At 40.6% G+C, this 24,710-nt stretch overlaps 2 protein-coding genes across 3 annotated transcripts; one reads left to right on the top strand and one right to left on the bottom strand.

The window, feature by feature from the left end:
- The first annotated feature begins 1,620 nt into the window (after positions 1 to 1,620).
- mmp13b (matrix metallopeptidase 13b) lies at positions 1,621 to 4,556 on the top strand. Its single transcript, XM_061073466.1, has 10 exons — positions 1,621 to 1,662; positions 1,841 to 1,968; positions 2,111 to 2,259; positions 2,397 to 2,522; positions 2,599 to 2,770; positions 2,849 to 2,968; positions 3,569 to 3,702; positions 4,001 to 4,160; positions 4,245 to 4,348; positions 4,456 to 4,556. Exons 1-10 carry the CDS (start codon positions 1,639 to 1,641, stop codon positions 4,554 to 4,556), a joined length of 1,218 nt encoding a protein of 405 aa, XP_060929449.1. The 5' UTR covers positions 1,621 to 1,638.
- Positions 4,557 to 14,612: 10,056 nt separating this feature from the next.
- On the bottom strand, positions 14,613 to 23,493 carry tsku (tsukushi small leucine rich proteoglycan homolog (Xenopus laevis)). 2 transcript variants are annotated; one of them, XM_061072750.1, is made up of 3 exons: positions 23,205 to 23,493; positions 17,551 to 17,862; positions 14,613 to 16,802 (listed from the first exon to the last, which is right to left on the bottom strand). In XM_061072750.1, exons 2-3 carry the CDS (start codon positions 17,854 to 17,856, stop codon positions 16,062 to 16,064), a joined length of 1,047 nt encoding a protein of 348 aa, XP_060928733.1. In that variant the 5' UTR covers positions 17,857 to 17,862; positions 23,205 to 23,493; the 3' UTR covers positions 14,613 to 16,061. The 2 variants fall into 2 exon arrangements, with proteins under 2 accessions (XP_060928733.1, XP_060928732.1); XM_061072749.1 differs by lacking the exon at positions 23,205 to 23,493 and adding an exon at positions 18,359 to 18,657.
- Positions 23,494 to 24,710: the final 1,217 nt, after the last annotated feature.

Genomic DNA, 24,710 nt, shown 5'->3' with positions numbered 1-24,710 from the left:
TATACAGCATTGTTGTCAGACACAGACAGTGATAGAGTAGACGCAGTATTAAGACGCATGTCTTCACCTGCCTTGTCTCCACTGACTGAATCAAAACCAACTCAGCAAATATCTGGAACAATACTGTCAGGGTCTTATATGTATATATATAAATACGAAATAAATACATAGATAGATAGATAGATAGATAGATAGATAGATAGATAGATAGATAGATAGATAGATAGATAGATAGATAGATAGATAGATAGATAGATAGATAGATAGATAGATAGATAGATAGATAGATAGATAGATAGATAGATAGATAGATAGATAGATAGATAGATAGATAGATAGATAGATAGATAGATAGATAGATAGATAGATAGATAGATAGATAGATAGATAGATAGATAGATAGATAGATAGATAGATAGATAGATAGATAGATAGATAGATAGATAGATAGATAGATAGATAGATAGATAGATAGATAGATAGATAGATAGATAGATAGATAGATAGATAGATAGATAGATAGATAGATAGATAGATAGATAGATAGATAGATAGATAGATAGATAGATAGATAGATAGATAGATAGATAGATAGATAGATAGATAGATAGATAGATAGATAGATAGATAGATAGATAGATAGATAGATAGATAGATAGATAGATAGATAGATAGATAGATACAGATCCAGGTAAGGGTGGGGCACAGTCATATACAACTTAGAACCAACAGGAAATCACATGTTTTAGATTTCATGTTTTCATCTTCTCCTTATTTACTCTCATGTGTGTCTGTTAGTCATGTCTCCTAAAACGTCTTCACCTAAAATAACAAGACACAGATTCACTATCATGAGACAAGCATCAGCATGAAAATATTCCCCTAATCCCCGACTTTTTTCGCAAAGAGCAGCATTTATTTTCTTTCTTAACCTAAAGAAGATTGGCAGATCAGTAATGATGCGACATCACATATTAAACCTGACCTGTTGACACTTGTAAATCTGCTGACAGGAAAAAAAGGACTCCTAGTTGTTTTTGCCTCTTGGACGTTTTCACTGAATATGTTGGCAAACTCCTCAAGTCATTGCAATTTAGCAAAATGTTTCATCAAAGCATTTCCAATGGGGTCAAAGGAGAACACTCAAACCACAGTCATTGCACATTTTACACATACAAGCACATTCTCGATGGCTGCAGGAGGAAGTGGCTAGGTGCTTTTACATGAATCACTGGGACCCTTTGAGTGAAGAAAAAACAGTGTTCCCAAAACACTATAAATACCCTTTAGTGCTCCTTGAGCCCAATGACTGCTTAGGACAACAAAAAGACAGCAACAATGATAGCTTTGTTGCTACTGGCGCTGGTCGCTCACACCTCTGCGCTGCCTCTGCCATCTGAGAACAAAGAGAACTGGCTTCAAGCAGAGGTAAGATCTGACATCTTGTAAACTGGCTTTAAATGGCTTATTTAATGTAATCATGTCAAGAATCATAACAGTACTCATAATCTAAGATGGAGCACTTTTCTTGGATTTCTGTCTTTGAAATAGAAATACCTCCGTCGCTTCTATGGTCTCCCAGCCGGTCTTCAGGGGAGACAGGGGACATCAGGCGCCTTCAAGACCAAGATCAAGGAGATGCAGAGTTTCTTCAAACTCAAGGTGACCTGATGAGGGAAATAACTAATTATACCTGGATTAAGGGAGGACAGTTTCTTTTGGAAGTCATACACTTAAAAATACTTTCAACTGATGAAGGTTTTTTTATTTATTAATTATGTTAATGCTATGAAACGCTCTTATCAAAAATGACTTACTTATTTATGGTGTTCATTTCCAGGTGACAGGGAATCTGGATGACAACACGCTGGAGTTTATGAATCTTCCCCGATGTGGTGTCCCGGACATCGGGGAGTACAACCACTTCCCTCGAGACCTCAAATGGCCTAATAACGACGTCACATTCAGGTTGGCATAAAAAATTACCTCCACCAAGAAAGTTGATGTTTTTGTCCGTGTTTGTTTGTTATTTAGCAGGATTAAGAAAAAAATAACTTTACTGATTTACTTTTCATATTCACTTTTCTTAATTTGTCACCTTGTGTGCCAGGATCCTGAATTACACACCAGATCTGAAGAAGTCTGACGTGGACAGAGCCATTCGCACTGCGCTGAACGTTTGGTCTGATGTCACGCCTCTGACCTTCAAGAAGCTCCACAATGGCATCGCTGACATTATGATCAGTTTTGGGTCAAAAGGTACAAAAAACCTACAGCATTAATTCTGATATAAAGTAAGCATGCTCGACTTTGGCTGAAAGGGTAATTGCATGCTCAAAAGGGGAGATTGTGCACATTCTGCTCAGTTTATTTAAACGGAAACCTGAATCCTGCAGAGCATGGAGACTTCAACCCTTTTGATGGGCCTGATGGTCTGCTGGCTCACGCCTACCCGCCGGGCCAAGACATCGGAGGAGACACTCACTTTGATGAGGATGAACACTGGACCAAAGATTCATCCGGTAAGACTCAGGCACAGGGTCGACATTATACACAACTTATCTGAACAAAATTTGACTGGATATCTTTTCTCCACAGCCTACAACCTGTTTATAGTGGCCGCCCACGAGTTGGGCCACGCCCTCGGTATGTCCCACTCCGCAGACGCCGGTGCCCTGATGTATCCCATCTATGCATACAGCACAGGCTTCGTTCTGGCTGAGGATGACATCGAAGGCATTCAAGCTCTCTACGGTGATTCAGACAAATCTCACCTATGAATGCTTTTCATAACATCATGGTAACATTACTGTGAACGGTGCATTAATGCAAGATGTTCAATCTCAGGTCCAAACCCAGACCACAAGAAGGTGAAGCCAAAGCCTGATGCACCAGACAAGTGTGACCCCAAGTTGAGTTTTGATGCTGCCACAGAACTCAGGGGGGAGACCATCATCTTCAAAGACAGGTACATGGTTCACACAAACACACAGTCATACCTGAACTTCAGATCTTTATCATCAATGACGAGACTTAAAACCTGTGATCCCTAAACACCATGTATCCACGTTCCACCCAAAATCAATTCACTATACATCGAGCCCAATTCAATTTTATTTGTGTAATCATAACACACGTTAAAGAGAGAGAGAGAGAGAGAGAGAGAGAGAGAGAGAGAGAGAGAGAGAGAGAGAGAGAGAGAGAGAGAGAGAGAGATAGGGCAAACTATTTTAGGGAATCAATTTAAAAATTGTAGATTAGTAAATCAGCTCATATTATTCATTATTCAATTTCATTTGTACAGCGCCAAATCCTAAAGTACATTATCTCAAGGTACTTTATATAGTGAGGTGACCTTTAAATTATAGATAAGCCCAACAGTTGAGCAGCACTCTGATAACTGTGGAGAGAGGATACTTATCAACTGGAAGAGACGACTAGCACAACCAGACTCAATGTGGGCGACTGGTTGGGTTGAGGAGAAAAAAGGGGGAGAGGAGAGGTGGGTGGAAAAGAGGGGAGAGAAGAGAGAGAGACCACATTAACTCTATGCTTTATCTTGTTCCAGATTCTACTGGCGTCTCCATCCTCAGATGCCTGAGCCTGAACAGACTCTGATCCAGTTCACGTGGCCCTCCCTCCCCAACAAGGTGGACGCAGCTTACGAGAACCCAGAGAAGGACCAGGTCATCATATTCAGTGGTGGGTCATGACCTCAACCAAGGAATGTTTTTGACTGTCAGTTAGCAGGATTACATTAAAACTACTGGAAGGATGACCGCAACACTTGGTGGCATTTCCCTTGACAATAATTCACGGATCTTGGTGAAAAACTATGTGTGCAATATAGTGCAGATCCAAATAGAAGTCCAGATGGAAAAGTTTTAAAAAGTTTCGTCAGGGGATTGTCGGGCCTTGGTGGAAGTATGTGCTCAACTGAGTGGAATTCTAGTTATTGTTGTTGTTTTATGCGCCATTGTTATTACTTTATCTTCAACAGGGATCCGAATGTGGGCTTTGAACGGATACAACCTCGTGGATGGTTACCCTAAATACATCCACAAACTCGGCCTCCCCAAAACCGTAAGGAAAGTGGATGCGGCTGTGCACATCAAAGACACGGGCAAGACTCTGCTCTTCACTGACGAGGAATACTGGAGGTTTGTACATATTAATGTAAGAGTTGATAAACCTGCACAGTATAGTATTCCTGGTGAACTTTTCCTGTTATTTTTCCCTAACAGCTACGATGAAGCAACAGGCACCATGGACAGCGGATACCCACGAACCATTGAGGACGATTTTCCTGGAATGGATGACGAGGTTGATGCTGCTCTTTATCAATACGGTACTGTGAAGCATTTAATATCAAATTTTCATAAATATACAAAAAGATGATTTTCCCTCTGTCTGTATTGAGTTTATTTCTAACATTGCTCCCCCTCTGCTCTTCAGGATACTTGTATTTCTTCCATGATCACGTGCAGTATGAATACAGCTACACCTCGAGGAAGGTCGTACGCATCATGTGGACCAACTCCATTCTCAACTGCTGAGGGGGTGTGTGAATGGCCTACCATGGCATAGAAATATATCTATAAATATAGCTGGCTATATGGCAAGAAACAACACAACATACACAAACATTCAGACATGCTGAAATGAGACGTAGGAAGACTCAGTCCAGTGAATGAGCAGGGAAATGGACACGCGCAGGGAACACATGAAAATTCTTTATTTCCACTAGTGCTGGACATACGTCAGCTTATGTAAAGTGTCAGAAAGACTCCTGGAATATTAATTTTCTATGTATATTTCCTAATATTTACTATTTATTTAAAAAATCTATCTGTACAACGGACGCCACACTGGACAGGGTTCATCAGTGACTGTGGGTCTGGCTGATCTGACCTGTGAGGTTAATATTTGACCTTTTGTTACACTAATACATTGTTATTTTAACAGATAGAGCTCAGCAGTGAAAATACAAACTGTACTTGTCCTGGGACTTTTGTAAGATTAGGGGAAAGTGAATCTGTAATAATGATGTTACTGTTCAAGAGATTGTGTTGTCATTTGAAAGATTGAATTTGAAGAAGCACTGAAAGATTTCTGTGAATTTTATTGTCGGTAATTTCAAAAAGTGTATATATAAATAAAAACGCTACATGTGAAACTGAGTCTATATTCTTTCCAGCTACATCAGAGAATGCATATTTTCCTGTGTTTAATGTCAATATGGTGATCAAATATGCTACTGCTAATAATAATATTAACCTTAATAATAATCATAATTATTATTTAACAAACCTGTTAACTTTAACATCGGCCGTATTCTGGTAATGTAGGTAATTTTTATAGGAAGTCAGATGGGTCATGGAGCCTACATGCAAACTACAACCCCTGCAGAGGGTTGTGGCATTTAATTATAGTTTTAAATAAGCCTGATTTATTCTCTCACTTTATACTATTTTATGGCTAGATTTGGAGACACCATGTAGTCAGGTACACTGTCCACTAGAGGGCCCTCTTGTCACCTTTGAGAAAACATAAAGTTCCAGGGCAGAGTGTTGAATTGATCATAATCCCGATCCTGATCTGGGTATGGTTAAGTATTATAATGAAATTATTTTCAACACCATTACAATTTTCAACTTCAGACTCTGAACCATGAGGTGTCTGGCTCCATGTTTGGGAGAAAAGAAAAATCATGTGTGCCTCATTAGCACAACAAATGTTGAGGAAAATCTTTGGCTCTTGCCACATTAAACCTCAACATACCACACATCAAACAGACTAAGCACTAATCACATTAATAAAGGACCATTACACAGAGTATCTGCATGCAGCCAGCAGCAAACTGCAGCAATACAAAGCCACTTATCTGAGCAGGAAGTGAAAGGACGTGTGAGATGTTTCATGAAAAATAATAATTGTTTACTGTGACCAGTCCAGTTTTGAAAAGGTCAGTAAAGTATCTGTAGCTGAAGTTTAGGAAACATCATAGCTGGAGCCAAGCAGCTTAATCCACAGGCCCAATCATGTGGATGTAATTACAGTGTAGTGAAGCAGTCACCTCATTTGCTCATTTCCGAGATATTACGTGGTGGAGGCTGCGTAACCGGTGGCTCACTGATTCTGTTCATCCCTGATCTTGGTTCTGAGAGCAATATGCATTATATTGTTATATATAAACACATCATATGTTAAAATTATTATATACATATAAACTAAGATTATCAGGACATTTGTATGTGTCAGATATAATATTATATGTTTTTTATCTATTCAAGCTGTAAGATGTTGGTCTGCAAACAAACAAACAAACAAACAAACAAACGAAAGAAGGAAGGAAGGAGACAGCTGAAATAGGACAGGCTGAAGGAAGCAAGGAAGGAAGGAAGGACGGACGGACGGACGGATGAAAGAACGGAAGGAAGGAAGGAAGGAAGAAAGAAAGAGAGAAAGAACATAAGAAAGGAAGTTAGGCAGGAAAAAAAAAGAAAGAAAGGAAGGAAGGAAGGAAGGAAGGAAGGAAGGAAGGAAGGAAGGAAGGAAGGAAGGAAGGAAGGAAGGAAGGAAGGAAGGAAGGAAGGAAGGAAGGAAGGAAGGAAGGAAGGAAGGAAGGAAGGAAGGAAGGAAGGAAGGAAGGAAGGAAGGAAGGAAGGAAGGAAGGAAGGAAGGAAGGAAGGAAGGAAGGAAGGAAGGAAGGAAGGAAGGAAGGAAGGAAGGAAGGAAGGAAGGAAGGAAGGAAGGAAGGAAGGAGACAATTAATAAACAACACTCAAATAAGACAGGCTGGAGAAACGAAGGAAGGACAGACGGAAGAATGCGAGAGATAGACAGAAAAAAAGGAAGGAAGGAGACATCTAATGAACAGAGCTCAAACAGGACATGTTGAAGGAAGGTAGGAAAAAGAGAGAGAAAGAAAAGAGCTAACTAACTTTAGCTACACTGACATTTCTCAGATGTGCTCTATGTGTCAGACATTTTCCAGAGCTTCTTCTGCCAGCCCTCTAGTAAAATAAACGATAAAACGGAAAATTTCTGTGGGAGCCCATGTGAGAGTAACATAAGATAACGTCTGCAGAACTCACAGCGAGCGAGTGGACGTGTTGATGACGTTTCTCACGGACGTGAAAGTGGAAGAATGCCTGTATCTCAGGAGGAAAAAGAAGTGCCCTACAGGTAGAAGACGACAACGAAGATGTCAACTTGGAAAGAGGAGGAGATTCAAGATCTTTTGGTGATCTGAAGCTGATGTTGATGCGCTGTAAACAAAAACATGTGATTTCCACAATATGGAACTTAAACGTCATGTCCTGCCTCCTGCATGTTCTACCCAGGTGCCACGCCTCGCCTGAATGCTCTGGACTGTTTCCTGTTGTTAATGTGACTGTGTCCGACAATCTCCAGGCCCAATATTTTTACCGTGGGTTCATGTCTGCAAACAGCTTTTGCTTTCTTGCTCTTAGTCCTTTGTGATCTACATATTTTGAGCAACTTTTCTTGCCGACTTGACCTTTGACTTCTGCAGAGGCAGTGCAGCTGAGGAAAATAAAACACTTTTTGTCCGTTTGGATTTAGAGGCCAAGTGAGTCTCCTTTAATTTGTCATCCTTTTATTCCAGATACAATCGTGCACCTTTTCCCTGCTCCTGCTCCAGTCAGGACTCATTAACTGACTCTTTGAACTCATTGAGAATGCAGCAGGGAGGATTTGATGGTGCCAAACGAAAAGATCATAAACCCTGCATTTTAATGCCCTTGTCTTTTTTAAATATCTGGTTACAAGGTTGTGAATTGATCTGAGCTAAGTCCTTGTTGGGCTACATTACATTGCAGTCAAGAATCAGATCCTGCTGCCAAGACTTAGAATACGGTGGTTGTGCTCCCATACTTGAATGAGCTCCTGGCAGCTACACAATTAACCACAATGGTTTTTTTCCTCCTCTTATCTTTCTTAATGTTAAGATCACTTTATTTCTGTTGAAGCACTTTATGGTTAAACAAATGTAGCGAGAGAAGTAGGGGTGAATGAAAAATGGAAGGATTGGAAGGAGAGAAAAAGCTGGAGGCAAACCTTTGCAGGCTGCTAATGGAAACCAGATGGAGAAGAATGACGGGGCAGACAACAGGATCAGGATATATCCCTTTTTCCTCTGGGAAACTCCTTCCTTACACTACCAGTATAAGACGGGGTGATGCAAGATCCCTGCTGCTCTTACACTGCTCTGAGGGAGAAGTTTACCAAACGAAAAGAAGCAGCTTCTCCACTTTTATTCAACGCAGCTATTATGTAACTTCAAACTGCTGATCTAAAGATATAACATGGAACAATTCTTCATTAAAATGTATAAAAACAACTCGATACAGTGTGTTATATATTTTGTTGACTTGTGTACATGCATCTGAAATGTTTCCAACGATGTTGAAAAACAGAGAAATCCCCAATTTTATTCAAGGTAACCGAATGTTTAATTTAAGTTGCCTTTTAATTGTGTCATATCAAGTTTACCTGCAGCTTTGCTCGTCTCTGCTACGACCTCTGGGGCAACAATGTATGTTACACACAATTCTAGCCTGTCAGCAGTTTTTTCCTTTCACTGTAGGTATTGGTCCCTCGTAATGGATATCCCGATTACTCATCGTCCTTTGCTGCGTAAGGTTATAAAAGCTTTAACACATCACCTCGTCAGTGAACATGGTATTTGCCTGAGGCTCGTCAGGTTAATTTTCCGGCATTGGTTGTGTTGACATCAACTCCCATGATCCCATGCTGCTTCACGTGGTCATCAAACTAGGGCTTTTGCAATTTTTTTTCATTTAGAGACCCCTAGTGGCCCCAGTTACATATTGTACGTTTGAGTGTTGGATAATTTTTTTTTTCTCTTTCCCCTATTTTTTTGTTCTTGCTTTGTGTTCCCTGACACACACACGCACACAGATCAGCTTTTTAAATAGTGTGATAGTTTCTATATCCGTAAGTATCTGTATCTGCTCAGCTCAGGTTCCACATTTATCCTTTTCTCTTGCCTTCCATGTACTGCTCGCTCTCTTATCTTGTTCTTCACATTCTTATTTTTCCCCTGAGTAGAATAGAAAACAGCTGAAGTTTAAGTGTTTACATCTTTGCTAAAAAGCCATTCACTGTGTTTCTTCTTGCGGGATGCTGGAATGTGGAGAAGGCCTGCATCTGTTTTGTGTTGTCCCATAAGTTTAGATAAATGAGACCAGATATGACCCCAGGCAGTGTCATAAAAGTGACCAATAAATTCATTAAGCCATGTTATCTCGGGAGTAACAGTGAAGCTTGTAGCAGCTTTTTGAGATTAGATAACGTTATCAGAGGGCTACAGCTTCACGGCACGAACCTTAAACACATATTGGTACCTTGTAAAGACAAGTTTAAGCATGACCGGAGGAGGAGGCAGAGTTTAGGACCTATTCTGCAGCCAGCCACCAGGGGGGAAATCAAGATGCTTTGGCTTCACTTTTGGGGAGCTGTCATGTCGACCATCTATCTATACAGTTCAGTCGGTCTGGAGTGGGACAGAGTCTTGATGCAAATTTCGGTGCACTTCTCTTTACAGTCATTGCGTAAGAGACGACATGTAAAAGCTAAACGTTATGTGTCGTGTGTTACGTGTTTCCTGTCCTTCTTAACAGGCCTTCAGCCGGAGGAGACAACATGCTGAGGGACATGTTTTCTTTTTTTTAAATTTGTATTATGTATTGTCTGAGTTGCTTCCTCATTATTTATGAGCTGTCTCACGTACACAGCCTGCAGGCCTGAGGTTCCCCACCCCTGTTTCATTATATCAGCAAGGAAAAAAAACAACTTAAAGCACAGTGGACTAATTTAAAAGTCAAATTTATGAATGAGGACATAGTAGTAGCCCAGTAGGTGTTTTCATTTCAATTTGGATGATTATACTAAATCTCAGCCAAACTGAAGTGAACCATTTGTCAGTGAGTAACATGATCAGGAAATTGCTCCTTGACAAGCAAAGTCATGCCTTTCTCTCACATACCTGTGTCACATGCTATAGATTCAGCAGCTGATAACTTGAAAGTGGGTCAGGGAACATGGTAGTTACTGTTGTACAGAGCAAAAAACATTACTTTGTGAAGAGAAATAATGACCAACATTTATTGAGAACATAAACTACCGATTTGTGGATGTGTCACAGTGTCTCTGGAAAAATGAAGAAGTGAAGAAGTATTTGTCATTAACAGTCCGGGTGAGTAAAATTCACATGAACACGTTTTAAAAACGCATAAGTCCTCCTACTCGTACTGTAAGACAATGGTAGATCCTAGGTTGGTCAGGTTCAGTCTTTTTGGGAGCAAAGTTTGGAGTGACTCAGCAGTCAGCAGGAGAAGGTGAACACATTCTTAACTATAGTGTAAGGGACTTTAAAAAAAAAAAATACAAGAATCAGCAACAACCAAATCTGCAATAAATCAGCGGTACTGACTCCACATGCTGAGTCATGGTACAGTTGTTAAAATTGAAGGGTCAGTGTGTATGTATTCTGATGTGTTTGAGTTTTTGCTGATGTGAGATTGTCAGTCAGGCCGCAGTTATGCCAAGTTGGGTGTGAAATATGGGGAGTATTGTGGACCCCTTGATTGACACTTAATAAAAAATATTTAAAAAAGTATTTGTCACTTACAATGATCAACAAAATGTCTTTTAAAAGCAGACTATATCCAGTATTAGGTGGGCAGGGTTTCCACTACGTTTTTCGGACGATTGGCACACACTTTAAGATTATAACATGGCATTTTAATGTTAATGTTGCTAAAGAAGCAACACCCCGCTTATCCAGAAACATAAATAAGAATTCAGCAGGTTTTTATAAAGATCAGTTCTACGTGTGAGTGATTAGGAAACATCAGAGGAGCAGAGTCACTTGTTGACCAGCGGGGCCACCTGGATAGAGTTTTTCCCCACAACAGTCCAAGTGCATTCATGTGGAGAGCATCAAAATAATCTAAATGTTATCATCACTGTTGATTTATTTATCATCTATTTATTTATTTACAGGACAGTGGGGGTTCATATTATGATCCGGGGAGTACTTTAGCATAATACTGGAGCAGTAAGTAAGGGGACCCCCTGGTTGCACCTGGGTAATTCCCACACTAACTCCAAGGTTGTATTTTCATCTACATTTGTCTGTCTGTTAGCAGGATAACACAATAGAACCCATTACATGTCGGTGTGGATCTGGATCAGGGGAGATTTTTCAGAATAAATGGGTCTTCACATAATAAAAAAATGCAGGCACATTTACAGAACTGATATCTATCAGTTTGTGAAATTTGATGCATCTTGAATATATCTAAGGTGACTGTTGGATCTTGGCAGAGGTATGTGCCATTCTAGTTTTGACGGTGAACCTTAGAAACAAAGCCAAATTTCAATGAGGCTTTAGACTTTATATATAGATAGAAAACTTAGGTCTTCGAAAACCAACATACATATGTAGCCTTTTCATAATTCAAGCCAAAATCAAAGTGTGAACTTTGAGCAACGGCATTCATATGTTGACAGAAGGCACAGCAAAGCCTTTAAAGTGGCACCACCTTCCGCAGCTTTTTTGTGGCTCTCAGGAAAACAAGCATATCTTTGTGGACTGTGAAAATTTGATCTGATCTTTTGTTTGTCTGAAAAACAAAACCCCTGCATGTGCTGGGCTTCATTATGCTGACACAGTGCCTTGGCGCCTATTGTCACGGTGGCACGACGAAGCCAGAGGCCATTCGTCAATACATTTCAATAATGCTGTTGTCAAATACTAACCCTTATATTCTACCACAAAAGCTTTAGAGAATGGTGCCTAAAAGAACAAACACTTCAGTGTTTGGAGCATGTCTTGTTTAGGTAGAGGGAATCAGTTGCTTGGATAGCCTGATCCTCTAGAGGATCTTATGCAGGAAGGTCAAATTACATTAGTTTGATAGTTGCTCAAGCAAAAACACAGCACTCAATAAAGACACAGCGGTTCTGCTTGCCTGAATTAATTATACACAGTTCAAAGCTTCCCTCTGCTTTGAAGTAATTGCACCTCGGAGCCAGACCACTGCAGGGAAGAAGTGATTACCTTTTGATTTCTTCACTCACACATTCCTAAACACCAGCTTTATATAAACAGCACGCTCAAATTGTTGTTTTCGAAAGTAAAGATTAATTATGATTATATGAAAGGAAAACCATCAAAAGAACAAGACAAACAAACTGTAGATTTCACTCAGTAGAAATTGACACAAGAAATGAATCTTGTCATATCTTGTTCAGACTTGAATAAATTGGATCTGCTTGTTTTGTTCGGTGACAACTGCAACACAAATATTTGCACAGACACATGGAAATACTCAATAATCAGCTGAAGGCGTGACTGAAAACATGAGTCGATTTCCTAAAGTTTGTGTTGACCCAGTTTTAAACAGTTTTCTCTAGTGTCAACCGTGAAGCAACCGTTGTCAGATCAAATGTCAATGGAGCACATTGTCAGGTCATCTTGTTTTTTTTCTCTCTCTCTCTCAGCATCAAACAGACATGTCCCCATCTCTGTCGAAATGTTCGTGGACTCCCGCTCAGTGGAAAACTTTTTATCACTTTTACACTCGCTGTGAAACACCTAACAAGTGCTCTTTAAAATTTGTAGAGAGTACAAAGCATGTTTTTAACTATCAGTCAGCTATTTTATGTGAGTGCATGTCCCAGACCTGACAGAGAGACATTGTCAGGAGCAAAACTGAAAGGTAAATAGTTGGTGGCCCTTTCGTGGTCCCTGATTCAGTAAAACATTTTTATTATTTTATTATTATTATTTTATAACTTAATTTCTTCTTGCCCTAATTTCTGCTGAAATTCAGAAATATCTAAATACCTTGAACACATTTGTTCTACCTCTTCACACTTGACTTTGAGAAGAAGATTTACAAAAGCAGGAAGCGAAACAAAATCCTTCACTTTTGATTTGTAACTTGATTTGTTGGGCTGTTGCATTCCCTGAATGTCTTCGCCATTTCACGCTGTTGAGTGTTTGTCCCGGTGCAAGTGAATGAAGCCCTGTCTGATGGATGTTTTACTTCCTTGGGTTTCCACATGCCAGCTCTTCAGGAGATGGACAAAAAAAGCACAAACATCTGGAAGTACTTTCTGCAATGGGGTCAATTCACTGAGGGCTCTCAGGCAGCCCCACACCCACTCTACTGACACATAGATACAGTCATGAACAAGACAACTGGAGGAGTTTAGGCTGATTTGAAGTTCTACAATTGATTGTCTGTCTCAAGCTCACTTTTCAGGATATAACATGTGCAGGCAAACCATGATGCAATCTGGGGAAACCCTGTATATTCAGCTCTTTTTCTCTCTCTATTAGGTGTTTCCACGCGTTTCTGGCATAAACTGTCTGTTTTCTGTCTCAAAGGACAAACACTCATTGCTGTACACACACACATACACACTAGACCAATAAGCAGCTGGGACCGAAACCCAGCTCTTTCTTCTTCCTTGTCCTTTCTCCTCTTCCCTCTTCCCAGTCACCTCCTTGGCGGGTTACCAGCCCGGCGTAGCATGGTAACCTGCCAAATGCTGGCGTGTCTGCCCACACACAAGTGTTTATTGAGGACCATTCAAGACCACAAGTGTGTATGAGTCTGTGTATCCAGACACTCACAAGTAAACAGAGCAAACAAAAAAGCTTTATAGTCTTTTGAGTAGTAAAAAGTGAAGAAAAAGCTGTGGGGGTGAACTGCTTCTGAGAGTTTCCACTTGTCCTGTAGAGTCACACCCTGCTGTGAGTCAGTCAGGATCAAATTAGTGAGTGCTATGAAAAACAGGGAATTTCAGTCAAATGGTAAATCCAGCCTCCACACTGCCACAATCTTTTCTTGTATTTGGCTTTGTTACCTTGGCAATGGAGGGTTTTTTTCTGAGTTTGTTTGTCTGATATATCAGCACTATACAAGAAGTACTGGATGGATAACCACAACACCTGGGGAAGGTTGCATATGGGTCAGAAAGAGCCCATTCAGTCGTAATCTTTTTTATCACTTTCTTTAACATTTCGAGATAGGGCGTGTTTCAACATTTTCACTGATTTCTCTCAGAATTGTGTGAACTTTAATGAAATCATTCAGACGTAATTAGGGGTTTGGTTGATGGATTAATGCCATTTCATGTAGATGCAAACATGAATCTGGATCTACTGAATTCAAATGTGGTTGTGTGGGTGGCAAATAGGGGTAGAAATCTGTAACTACCACTAGGATGTAGTTGAGATGTAATGTGGCCTCAGACTTATTTGAATTGAAGGGGGCTGTTAAGGTTATGCCTTGGTGGAGGTATGCGCTCTACTGAGTGCAGTTCTAATGTTTCCATCCATTTGTCTGTCTGTTTTAGCAGGATTTAGTAAAAACTAAAGAAACGTTTTTTCTGTTTGTGCGACAGAGAAACCCAAATTTGAAGTGGCTCCAGTTAAATTGGCAGTTCCTGCAATATTTGTTTCACTTTCTTTGGTGGGTTCACAATCCTTTTCTGTCATACCGTACAAATGTTGCCATCCTTACATCATACACAACATGAAACAATAATGTGAGAAAAGTCAATGTATTACACATACGTGTCATATATTGGAAAAGTTATATACAATATAATTTCAAACAGTACATACACAATATAAACTCCTATAACAAATCTGGGCTCATCTGGATTTCCATTAACCAGCTGACGAAGGTGGATTTATTTTTAAAACCTCCAAAACACTTAAGCCTTTCAAAATGTCACAAATCCTAAAATGCAGTCTTGAGGCTGATCCTCTCAGAAATACTACAGGAATGTTTCGGTAGGGTTTACAGGCAACAGCACAGATAGTGAAGCTGGGTGTTTAAACATCAACAGAGACCAGCATCACTCCATTACTAAAGATCTCAGAGTTGTCATAGCTCGCTGATCACGTGTGTCTTGTTGATCTGCTTTGACTGAAGGTCAAATTAAGTCAGCATGGACACAGCTTGTTTTATCCAGTTGTCACGCAAGACAAAGGTCAATCAGATCAGCGAGCACTGCATATTGCAAAGAATGTGCACCAAACCTTGTGTCAAATTGAAAAAAAACAGTCTAAACGCAGTGGACAAGATGTTGGTCACTGGCTCATATTTGTAAGAGAAATTCTGAGCAGTAGAATAATCCTTTTTTGGCAGTGACAATGAAAGATCTTTCTCTTTTGTAGTTGTGTCAGTCTTTACTGGATGTTTTCCGTTCAGACCACAATAGATAAAAAAGGACTGCTCTGTGGAAAGTACATGTTGACAATCTGAACATTTATTAACTATTTTACTAAAACCAAACAGTTGGTTTAGCTTAGCATAAAGAACCCTAACAGGGAGGAACAGCTAGCCTGGCTCAAAATTCAAATAATACACATTTAAGTCATTTCGTACAAAAGCTGAACTCTTTGGACAGAGCCCAGCTTGCTGTTCGCCTCAATCGTCTTCTTGAACGTTCAACTAGAAAGCGAATATGTGCATTTCCCAAAATATTGAAATATTCCTTTTAATTATTTTCATTAATTATCACATTCAAAGTCAAATGAAAATTCTTAGTGGTCGACAGAAGGCTTTGTAGGCTTCAACACTGGATGAAATTTTGTCAATGTGCATTTTATAAAAAAACAAATCTGACTGGTATTGGAATAAGTGCAAAAAGCTCTTAACATGGTCCCGCTTTAAATGAAGAACATGAAGTTGAATATTACTTAAAGTTTTGTTTTTTATTGGAAGTTTCCTACCATTTTAAACTCTACTGTATGTGAAGATGTGAAAAAATCGTTCTGTCCTATGCAAAGTTCTGTAAAATACGCCACTGTTTTAAAAAGTCGCAGCATTTATGATACACGTGTGTAGAGTTCATGAAGCCTACATGAAACCTTTAAGACATATTTCAAGAGGTATTTCAGAGAGTTGCAAAACAAAGTGTTTGCATATCAAAAAAGAAGGCACAGCTCTGGCATCATGATTGTAAGGAATGGTCCATGTCCAGTCTCACAACACTACACCCTCCACGTTACAGTTCAGAACTTGGTGGTGTTGGACCTGACCCAGCTGCGGGTGGAACTGTCCCTGTTTCTGGGTCCTCCAGCACTGGATGCCTCGTCCCAGAGTAATACTCTTAATACTGGGCAAGTGGGCCAGCATGTTATTAGGCAAGGACCGCACACCAGAGCCCGACAAATTCAGCTCTTGCAGGGAGTCTAGTTCACTGAAAACTGCGGGGCTAAGAGCCTTCAGCTTGTGGTTATTGGAGAGATCCAGAACCTGGAGGCTCTGCAGGCCCTTGAAGCTGTGAGACTCAATTTCCTGAAGCTCATGAAGGCCGCTGATGGATAAATAGACTAGATCTTTCAGCAGAGCAAAGGCTCCCTCCTTAATCTGCACGATGGGGTTACCATCCAGATTGAGGTACCTCAGAGGAAGTCCTGCCAGCCTGGGAACATCTGACAGCCGGTTTGCTGACAGATTTAAGGTTTGAATGTGTAAAATTTTTCCATGCAAAGTCGTGGACACCGATGAGAGCTTGTTATGAGACAGATCCACGCTGACAGGTTCACCACTGACTTTAGTGGCAAACACATTAATGTCAAACTCCTGGAAGCTGTTGTGGCTGAGGTCAACTTCAGCCAGAGGGAGGCCAGAGAAACAGCTTGAGGTGAGGCTCGCCAGGTTGTTGTGGCTCAGATCCAGAGTCTCCAGGTAACGCAGCTTGGACAAAGCATTGGGGCTTAGCTGTAAAAGTGTGGGAAAGGAAGAGATTGACACAGACAACCAATAAAGAAATACATCAAATAAGAAACATTTCTCATATATCTCTCAGTGTGGTCGTTCACACATAAAAGAAGAAAAAAGTATTGTTAAATATCTATTTTTAAAATCACCCCACTATTCTATTATTGGAAATTAATCATCCTGCCTTGTGACCTATTGAACATCTGGGGTGACCAGCTAAGCTATCATATATGTTTTAAAAAAAAAACCTTTAGCCTGTAGTAGCTAGCGGAGTAATAATAAAATGTGAGTATTCTAAGTAAAACAAAATTCATGAATGTGTCTATTTCATTCAATGTGTCTATGTGACTTCAGTAGGTGGGTACGATCTCTCAGAAGAGGTACATAACTGAGTGATAGTCAACAGCTGTGATGAGACAATGGCATGTTCAAGAGTGATGCAGGAGATAACAGTAGATAAGTTAAAAAGCCAGATCTCACACCCGGCGCAAAGTCTGATGCAAGGGTCTTTTCTAGTTTCAGACTAACTCAGATTTTCCTGTCCAGTGTGCATTGTTTGTTCTGAACTCTGATGGGTGTGTTGCTCTTAAAATAAGAAATGTTCAGGAGCATTATTGGCACAACGCTATCTGAAGGCACAAAGCGATAAACCGATAACAATGACATGGGGTTTTTAAGGGCACATAAATAGAGAAAGTAATATTAGTATTTTCATTTAAAAGTCACATTGTTTCCATCAACCACCAACCTTTGTAATATGGTTGCTGCTGAGGTCTAAGCTGATGAGGGTCGTGTAGCCTGGACCAGATAACATGGTGTCACTGAGTGGACCCATGGCATTGGAGGACAGGTCCAGGTGGGCAGTGTCCAGTGGGATGGTGATGGGCATGGCAGTGCTGGGTCCTAACCCTCGACAGTCCACCCTGGTCAGGCTGAAGCTGTCGAACAGGCCAAAGCTTTCCACCTCACAGTGGCAACCAGGGTGGCAGTTCTTGATGGTGCTGGACTGGACAGCTGCCAGCAGTGACAAGCCAAAACACAGGAGGAGGACCATTATGCCCTGGGGAAACAACAGTTTATTTATTTTTCCCTTGAAACTTTTTTAACCACATACACCTGTTGAGGTTTGTTGAGCTGTCTCTTAACATAGATCAACACACCTTGTTTCTAAATGCAGAAATTAGAGCAGATATCCTGTTTCATATGCCATCTTTAAGGTATTCTCAATCAAAGAGTTAATTTTCCCTTTCTAAGTTTACTGACTACAATTAGTATGCACGGCTATTATAAAAATCTAAATTTGAATTTATTATAAGTCCCTTAATATGTCTCCCAAGTATGTTCTCTGAGCCTTGGTGCACTGCATCCAGACAAAACTAATTCAGAAACAACTTCTAACTCTGAAAATCCAACTTCCATATGCTCTGAGTAAAAAAACAAAACAGCTGAAATAACTTCAGTAATAAAATAAACGAAACAAAAAGACACTTTCAGAAACGCACAAAGACATTATTAAATAAAGTGCACACATGTGACCAGGGAAAAAGCTTTCATACCTTTTTTCCAGCAGGTGTAAGCTCCCTCTAAGTCAGGGTAAATGAACAGTGAATACAAAAGCTGTTCAACTTATGCAACGTGTGCAAACACAAACACACACACACACACAATAAGAATGGATATTGGACAGAGGTTAAGAGTTGGGTAACAGGCGAAAGTAAACAGTCATGTTAAAGTCACCAGGACGTGACACAGCAAAACATGTGGTAAAAACACATGCCACAGTTTTACAGCTTTACAGAAAATGTTCCAAAGAAATGCAAAAAGCACTAGGATTTTAATTCTCTCTAATCTTTTAATTTGTTTTTAAATATGTTATGCAGTTAGGTTGCACTCAGCGACTCCTGTCATGGCTGCTTACACATATCTAACAGGGGTTAGTTATCTCAGATTATGAAAGAGGATGAGTTGACAGAACTGCATAGTACTCATTATATGGAGGCTGATTATGACACCTCAAAGTCTGCTGAGACAGAGCTCTTCACCTCTGTGCCACTTTCTTTTGGTTTGACCCTCGAACTTCTCACTGCTGCAGCTTTCTTCAAGGCATGGACTGAACAATTTGATCTAGCGTCTCACCCTGTGCACTTTTTAGTTGTGATAACATACATGAGTACACTGTTGACTGCCATGCGATTTTTTAAACCTAATTCATATATCATTAAGGAATGAACAACATGAAGGACAGACTGATGAATGACTTGATGAAAGAATTCTGCGTATTTCTAAGATAAGATGACAGTATTTTGTGAAAAGTGTTTTGGAACAGCATTGCTGAGCCATGTTTTTAATTCTGTGCTGTCAATTGTGGATTATGTGTTGAGCCTTTCAAAAGGAGAACTTCTGTCACTTGGAACAGACTAGCTTGTGCAAATGCTGCCTAGTGGGCTCAGACCTCATGTAACTTATACCTATTTTAGACCCAAAGTAGCAGGTATACAAAGGTTTTTGGCAGATAAAACTGTCAAAAACTTGTTTCCAACTGCCAGTAGAGGAATTGCAGTTTTTGTTTACCCTTTGAGTCAGGTTTCAGCATCACAAACAGGCCAACATGTTTGAAAACGATGCGTCGGAAGTGGGAAGATGGAACAGAAGACCGCACCATGGAGACCAGTGCTAATATTACAGTTATATATTTTACTTTAGTCTCTCTCTTTCAAACTCAAAATCGACTGAATGCTTTTCGCTGTCTTGCCAGTGTTGCATCTTGCACAATACAAATAAACAGTCACTGTTGCAGGTTGTTACCAAGATTTACCAAAAAAATAAGCACACAACTGGCCATGGCTTTTTAAGTCTCCATCTCCCTGAAGCTCAATGTATGTCATAACGTTGCACTGATGTTAGTGGGTTTTAGTGAGTTTTTGACCAGGGGCTTAATGCTACAACCTACGTGGTCTTCAGCAGCTCATCTCCTGTGTGTGCTTCACCCATCCCTCCTTCTCCACCTGCATCCTTGCCTCCATCTGTTGCTTCAGCAAGGATCATAAACTCTTAGCACCAGGTGTTCCTCTCAACCTCTTGCCAATAAACCTCCACTAACACAAAACTGCTGCCGGTGCTGCCTTCAAATCAAGCGCATTCTAACTACTGCAATTACCCAAAGGCAACAGCAGTTAGAGCCGTGAACCCCCCTGAGTGGACAATTGGCAAATGCCTGTGGAATCACGCCCTGACACCTTCTCACTTTCAGACACCGCTTCTTCGCACCTTTCTATCCTGGGAAAGCAGCACAACAGGCTCCACTGTCTGCTAAGGATCCTCAGCCATGTTTATTTATTTACTCACCTATAGCTCATGTACAGAGCACTGGTGAGAAATGAAATAATAACTTATCACTTTACATAACTACATACAGGCTTCATGGCATGGGAAAATCCAATTACTGTAGTATGATAGGGGATTAAAGCAAAAATAAGTGGTGGGAAGGGGGGGGGGGTTGTTTACATATACTCACTGCTGCTGTGGCCTAATTTGCATTAGTTAACTAGAACGTGAATAACAAAGATCACCATGATAACAACATTTTTTCTATTATCAGCTGCATCAGGCCTGTTCTGACTCAAGATTTAATTTTATACATTAAAAATATTAAATACTATGTATACGATGTCTTGGCTGTATACTTCATCGTTATTATTTAGTGAGAGTTATGAATTCATGTTGTCAAGTTAATTGACATTTTAAATTCAATATTGCATATTTGTAAACAATGTGATTTGTAATCAATGTGACCTTCCCGGGGATAATTGAAAGTCTCCCGGTGAAAAAGCGGTGCCACACACGCAGAAGACACCGACGAAGATGTAGAGAGTTTGTGAAGAAAAGAGTCATCACAGGTGTCTGTGTGTTGTAAAGAAAATCACATGATCTCCACAGCAGAGTTAACACGTCACTTCCTGCCTCTGTGTGCTGCACCCAACTGCTCCACCTCCTACCTGAATAATGTGGAGGAGTAGATGCTGTTGTGAACGCGTCTGTGCAGAGAACCTCCCGATGTGTTGTGCACGTGTGAAAGGCAAACTACAGGTAAACTCTGTAGCCAATTCTCCGGATATTACCCACAGGTCATGTCTGGAAATGTTATTGTTATTGTTAGAAAAACACCACTTTAATGCTCAAAGCAATTCCCACTTTTCCTCAGCCTTACAACAGATTTTTCCAGACAGCTTTTCTTTATATAATGCAGGATATGCCTTCACATGATATGTTCTTAGTTCTCCCATCTAATCCTAGCTACATTGAATATCCTCCAGTGCTCCGATGATCATGTTGAATGGTCTGTATTTATATAGCACTTTTCTAATCTTGATGACCACTCAAAGGGCTTTATAGTGCAGTTTGCCACTCACCCATTCACACAGTACATCTATTGGCAGCCACTTTCTCCATTAGGGGCAATCTTCAGCATCTTGCCAAGGACACTTCGGCATGCAGATGGGGAAGACTGGGATCGAACCTCCGACCTTCTGGTTTGAAGATGACCACTCTACCCCTCAGCCACAGCCGCCCCCATTGTATTCTCTGTGTCGTAGAGATCGCTCTGTCCCAATTTATTCTTCCAGTTTGAAGGCTGAAAACTGTGTAATTTAAATTGGACGGATGCCACATTAATCCTTTTAAGCCGAATGAATGCATGACACTGAAGAGGAGGAGACGGTGAGCTTAAAGGAAAAGAGACGCCACTTAAGTGTTTTAAAACAATTAGGCGGTAGTTATGGAGAATGCATTTTTTCACAAGCACAGAGAACAATCAAACCCAGTGACGCTTAATGGTGAGGTGACAGGAGACAGTATTTCAGAAAAAGCCAAAGATCATTAAGAGGTGAAGCTGAGTGCAAGCTGGGACTACAACACTAGTTTATACATTATTTTATCTGTTGATTAATGAGCACTGTCCATATCAAACATATATATGTGCACATCCTTATTCTTTGTTCGGTTTACTGGCGGGTGGCCACCAATGTCAAGTATTTTTTTTTCTTTATGTTTTATTTACAATTATATATGTAACAGCCCAGAGGAGCACTTTAACATCTGAGCATGTTGACCAACTCCTTTTTCTGTACAAATTGCCAATATTCCCAAATGAATTTAACATTTTTGGTCATGACCTTGCAGCCAACTGGACTGGACTCTAGTACTACACATTTGTTTATTTTTCTCAATTTAATTGAAGCTCTAGGTTACTCTTATTTATATGATTATTCTCAGGTTTATGTTACTCTATTATGTCTGCTTGATCTTACTGTATTGTATTTAAATAATTGTAAGTTATGTGCTAGGAGCTCAGTGTTCATGTGAGAGGTCTCCTATTCAGAAAATAATTATAAAGGTCCTGTGTCCTGAATGTTCAAGGACAAAGTTTTTGCACTACCCTTTCTTAGTTTTTACACTTCAGTTAATGTGTAGATGACAATGTTGTTCACAGAATTAAAAGTGACATTTGAAGTGATTTGAGCAGTCTTATTTTCCTCATTTGTTGTAATGGCTTTGAATAATATGGGGGACATGAATCGCAATATATCGCAGAATCGAATCGCAATACTTGCAGTATCGCAATATATCGCAGAATCGCAATACAATTGAATCGTGGCCCAAATATCGCAATACTATTGAATCGTCACATTTTTGCCAATTCCCACCCCTAATGTCAAGGTGCATTACCGCCATCTACTGCGAAGGTGCACTGTTCCTGGAGGTCCTGCAATACCAGGTCCCCCGATTTTTCTTCTTGCTTAGTTTGTTATGCACAAAACATCAAAGTAAATGCATTTGATCTTGAAAAGTTACTCGACAACAAACCTTAACCTGAATTTAAAACAGTCTTGTTATATTTAAAAAAAAAAAAAGTCTGACCATCTGTTTCTGTGCATTAACCACAAAGTGAACCCCCATGTCATGCCCTGGGAAGTCAGCCCGAGTGTTCAGGCTGTGCCCGGGCACCTCTGCAGGTCGGGTTTCCAGCAGCAGCTGTACGTGGCACACACCTCCACTGGTGGATCCACCACATGGAACCACATCCACAGCAGCGATCACATGTGGGAGCAGCGTTCAGGATCCACTCCACCTATACCCCGCCCCTCGCAGCTGTCAATCACACTGCTGTCTCGGTCACAGGAGTTTGCAAAGTTTGCGTGTGCGTGCGTGCGCGCGCATGAGCGTGGTCCCTCTCCTTGCGGACACGAGGGGCGCATTCCCAATCACACCAGAGAACGTGAAACCTGATCTGTCCCTCAGGCTCTGTGTCCGTCCCAGTTCCACCCGCAGCTTCTGACCAACTGGAAACTAGTCCAACACAACTACTTGTCCCGCTTCTGGTCACTTTCCTCCCCAGTAACTTACTTTGCTGTTTTCCTGTTTGCTCTCCGGGACGTCTCTCTCCTCACTTCACCGCTCCCATGGTTTAGTTCGCAGACCCCCGCAGCGGTGTCCGTGTCCCGGGGCCAGATCCCGGCTGCTCCGCATGAGCTCCGCGCCTCCGCAACAAACTGCCAACAGCTGGAAACACTGGGTCCCACTCGTCTGTTCCCATCCCGTAAAGTCCTGCCTGTCTGCCTGTCTGCCTGCCTCCCTGTCTCCCTCTCTGCCTGTCTGTCTGTCCGAGTGTCTGTGTGTGACGGCCGCTTTCGGCTCCTCTTACCAACGTCAAGTCCGCCGGCAGACAAAATAAGAGCTTTTCCTGTCGAGGATTTCCAAAATAAAATGCTTCAAATGTAGATTTTTTTTGGATCCACTGAAGATGTCCCAGCAGAGAGATGCTTTCCTATCATAAATTCCTTGCAACACAGAACAATCGTTTTGGCCCACATCCGGCCCACTACCACATAGAATCATGGCACTTGGGCGGTCCGCACCTGTTTGCCAGACCCGGGTGCCAAGTAAGCCGACAGTGACTAAGGTGGCCCGAGCTTGTTTTCTGCTATTCGGGCCTTATTCACCATTTACCACATAGTCAACTTTAGGTAAACCCACTTTGAGTTCTCTCCCAGTCCCTTTCTGTCACCTATCCCCTTCTTATTTCACCCAGTGCTTCTCTAATGACATCAAGTGTACCAGAGAAATTATGACCAAAATTTGCCAAAATGTTTGAAACTTGAAAATAACCCAAATAATTTAAAAATTAACAGAAATGGCTCCAACAGCATTTTTTATTAAAAATGAACGAAACTGTTAAATCTGATAAATTTAAAATAAAACCGATTTAAACGAATACAGTGTAATAAATAGCCGTAAGTAAAGTCTGAAAAGAACACATTTTGAAATAAAACTAATGTGGATAAAAACATCGAATTTTATAAATATTAATACACACAATAAATGACACCTTAAAATACTATGCACCAAAAAAGTTACAACATGTATTGCCAGTCCGACAGTTATACTTGAAACAACAAAACCTCGATTTACTCCCTTGACCATTAGTATTACATTTAAATATAGCTTTTATTTTTAAAGGGATATGCCGCTAACTTCCGGGCTTAGTCTGCTGTCTCAGGAGCGCCCTCTAGTGGAATCGCCCTAAACAATCCTACACGAAAACAAAAGTGTTGCGCAGTTAAGGCCGTGGTTTGTTTCATTTGGCCTGAAGTTCTCATCTTGATGAAAGAGATAATAAAATAAATAATGTGAACAGAAACCCAGATGTTTCCTGTTGCAACACACATCCCCTCTGGTTATTTCCAACCCTGTAGAGACAGATCCTGCAGAATGAGGCCTATATAAAGTGATTGTATTAAATAGTTTACATAATACTAAAATCATAAATAGGCCGTTAGTAGTTAAAAAAATCTGGATGAGTGTGACAAAACTTGTAACAGAACAATAAGCAAACGGACCGTGCCCTGTAAC

Source organism: Limanda limanda, chromosome 6 (assembly GCF_963576545.1).
Source record: "Limanda limanda chromosome 6, fLimLim1.1, whole genome shotgun sequence".
Taxonomy (NCBI): Eukaryota; Metazoa; Chordata; class Actinopteri; order Pleuronectiformes; family Pleuronectidae; genus Limanda; species Limanda limanda.
The sequence above is the reverse complement of the archived record's forward strand: the minus strand, read 5'-3'. Positions and strand labels throughout refer to the sequence as shown.

Coding starts and splice junctions, on each gene's coding strand:
- tsku (XM_061072750.1), bottom strand. CDS start 17,856: ATGGTCCTCCTCCTGTGTTTTGGCTTGTCACTGCTGGCAGCTGTCCAG. Junction 16,803..17,550: donor GCAGCAACCATATTACAAAG/GTTGGTGGTTGA, acceptor ACACTTTTACAG/CTAAGCCCCAATGCTTTGTC.
- mmp13b (XM_061073466.1), top strand. CDS start 1,639: ATGCAGAGTTTCTTCAAACTCAAG. Junction 1,663..1,840: donor AGAGTTTCTTCAAACTCAAG/GTGACCTGATGA, acceptor GTTCATTTCCAG/GTGACAGGGAATCTGGATGA. Junction 2,771..2,848: donor TACGGTGATTCAGACAAATC/TCACCTATGAAT, acceptor TTCAATCTCAGG/TCCAAACCCAGACCACAAGA.